The sequence below is a fragment of the Medicago sativa genome, chromosome 6 (genome assembly GCF_051527215.1).
Source record: "Medicago sativa cultivar Bolivia chromosome 6, Bolivia_mono, whole genome shotgun sequence".
Lineage (NCBI taxonomy): Eukaryota > Viridiplantae > Streptophyta > Magnoliopsida > Fabales > Fabaceae > Medicago > Medicago sativa.
This window is the reverse complement of record NC_140754.1, coordinates 13,243,245-13,246,191: the sequence shown is the minus strand read 5'-3', so window position 1 is coordinate 13,246,191 and position 2,947 is coordinate 13,243,245. Positions and strand designations below refer to the sequence as shown.

At 33.5% G+C, this 2,947-nt stretch overlaps 1 protein-coding gene across 1 annotated transcript; it reads right to left on the bottom strand.

Moving 5' to 3' along the window:
- Window positions 1-482: 482 nt before the first annotated feature.
- On the bottom strand, window positions 483-2,487 carry LOC146912983 (F-box/LRR-repeat protein 16-like). Its single transcript, XM_085718333.1, has 2 exons — window positions 1,264-2,487; window positions 483-717 (listed from the first exon to the last, which is right to left on the bottom strand). The coding sequence occupies exon 1, from the start codon at window positions 2,450-2,452 to the stop codon at window positions 1,274-1,276; it is 1,179 nt and encodes a 392-aa protein (XP_085574459.1). The 5' UTR covers window positions 2,453-2,487; the 3' UTR covers window positions 483-717; window positions 1,264-1,273.
- Window positions 2,488-2,947: the final 460 nt, after the last annotated feature.

Here is a 2,947-nt window from a genome sequence, read left to right as displayed (position 1 = left end):
TCCTAGATAGATACTTGAGGTTCCAAAATTTAATATTTGTTCTTCGACCTTCAATGCAACTTTTATACTCAATAGCTAATTGAATCCTGCTGTGTAGAATTTAGAATTATGTAATTAATATACTAGTCCTCTTTCACTGTTTGCAGTCATGTCTTATATGGTAGCCAATTGCACTGTTTAAAATTTCTATAGTCAATAGCTAATTGAATCCACCAATGCTGTCTATTATTTCCATAATCTATCTTGATGCAGAAACAAGCTTGGAATTGTTTCTTCTTCTAAACTGATTTTCCTTTTCAACTTAGCTTGGAATTGTTTGACTAAACAAGCTCTTATTTCCATCACCATCACTAACACCTAAAAACTTCTAAATGCTTCTTTTAAAGTAAAAGAAACGAATAATTCTCTCATTGATAAGCTGTCATAAGTTATAATCTATTTCAACTTTGGCCTAACCTAAGGTTGATACAGTTCATCAAATTCATTACCAAATAAAGCATAGGTAACCTCACCAATCAGAATAAAATTTGCCAATCAAAAGATCAACCAGAAAACTCGACTTTAATCCAACAAGACAGACATTTTGCTCCAACAATTATTACAAAACAATGAACGAGAAATTGAACTTTGAAATCTTCCCGTTCTAGCTATTTCTTTAATTCTAAACTTGCTTAAATTTCTTTGAAAAGCAACCATCTTCCTTTGATCTCCGGTAACCTGTAGCATGCACAAAATGAATCAACAGTGATAATTTCCCCTTTTTCAAATGGCACTTAATTGGGTGTGAAGCCCACACCTTTCAAACAATCAAATCTGCAAAAATAAATACCCATCCACTAGATTCCAGAACTTCCATGATGGAAACATAATGAATTTTGATCCTATTTATATCACTCATACTCAATTTAATCAGCAATGACAACCGGTGACGGTGGATGAAACTCTAAGCAGATCAGTATTGATGACACCAACCAACACACATCACGATTTACCAAACTGCTTCTTACAATCTGTCACATTTCCCAAAATAATAATTAAAAGTTAAGGCAGTGCAGCTGCGTAATCATTGTTCTAATTAGCCAATATAATAATTAATGAACTCATATCATCTTTGTTTTACATTTATTTAAATTGAATATAGAATTATAGTCCCACCCCAAGATACTTTGGTTATGAATTCTCAATATAAACAACAACAAAAACAACAGACTGATAAGTAAATGCACCTTTGTAAGTTGACAATTTTTAAAAATAATTTCTTACAATGTTCATGTCAATTCAGAACACTAGAATAGAAGGGATCCATGGCGAGTTCCAAAATTTCTGTTGTGTGTGGCACTTCAATCTTTGTTAGTTGTTTGCAGTTTTCTACCACATCTTTCACTCCTTTCACTGTGACATCGTAACAACCATTCAGTGATAGTTCCAAAAGCCCAGGACAACTCTTTGAGATCGCATAGAGTGTTTCATCCTGAACATCTGTTACAGACAAGTCCAACACCTGTAGATTGGGAAGTACAAAGTTCATTTCAAATATGTCCACATTTGCTTTACATTCGTCTAAGTACAAATGTGTCATCATATAAAATCTCCTTATAGCTTGCCAAATATCATTAGATACCCAATCACAACGAAACAAATCAAGCAACTCCAAATTGGGGAAAGAAGAACCAAACATTATGATTTTTTCGACACTTGACCAGCTATTGTGACCCAAATAAAGAGACTTTAATTGAGGGTATACACCAATATCTCTTAAAGAATCATTGTTCTTTAATCTCTCTTTCCCAATAGCTGTATCTTCCATGTTGATCACACTAAGTGAAGGACAATTTCTAACCAGTATGAACAACGATAATTCTGTGAGGTTGGAACATTCTCTAAGGTTTATAGACACCAAATCAACAAGAAACAAAGACAACCGGGCAACATGTTTATCATTCAGATAATAATAATTGTTTTCAAGATCCAAATGTTGTAAACATCGAAACTTGGATATCAAAGAGTGGATTGCATCAGTTTGATTGGTAGAGATTTTGAGTGATGTGATATTTAATGGGAATCGAGGGACTTTGCAGAGAAGCATGTCCAGGTCACAGTTGTAATGCCAGATGTTGAGGGAATTGAGGTTTATGAACCTTTCAAATAGGCGATCAAGGAAAGGGCATGTTTGATCAGAGATAGTAAATGAGAATAGGATACCGTTGGTGACGGAGAGGAACTGTTTGGAGACAAGGGATAGAGAATTTAAACACTGACGACGGTTGTTGTCGTTGATGATGAATCTGAAGACAATTTCCCAGCAATCATCAGGTAAATATGAACATGTTTGTTCCTGAACCAACTGTTGTGGAGATTTGAAAGAAGAAGTTATCTTCTTCCTTTTCTTTGGATTTCGGAAGAGTTTCACCGGTGGTAAATTTTCCGGTGAAAATTTTCTTTTCCTTTTCATTGGCAGGGAATGGTATGAGCACCGGCGACGCCGGTGGGAAAGAAAATAGAAGAGAGAAATCATACGGCGCCTCTGGTTTTGTGTTTTAGGGTTACGGTAAAGGAACTAGGGGGTAGTTTGTATACTTATGCATTTGGCAATGGGCTTTGTTTGTGACAATCTTTCTTTCACTATATCGATTTATTTTTCCGTTTTTTTTTAATATATTTTTTGTGTCTTTTTCCAAACAACAATAACCACTCCATATTTTTTGTACCAAAAAAACTACTTCATAATAATTTTTATAAAAATTAAAAAATAAAAAAATCCCTTTTAGAGGAGAAAGAAATTAGTGTGAAAATATTGAAATAATTTTTTTAAATAAAGCGATTTTTATTACAAAAAACAAACACAAAATAGATTCTAATTTTTTATAAAATCTCTTAGGAATAATCTCTCAAATATTGAATGTTAAAGTCACTTTTATTTTAATCCGTAACAAACGAGCTCTATGAC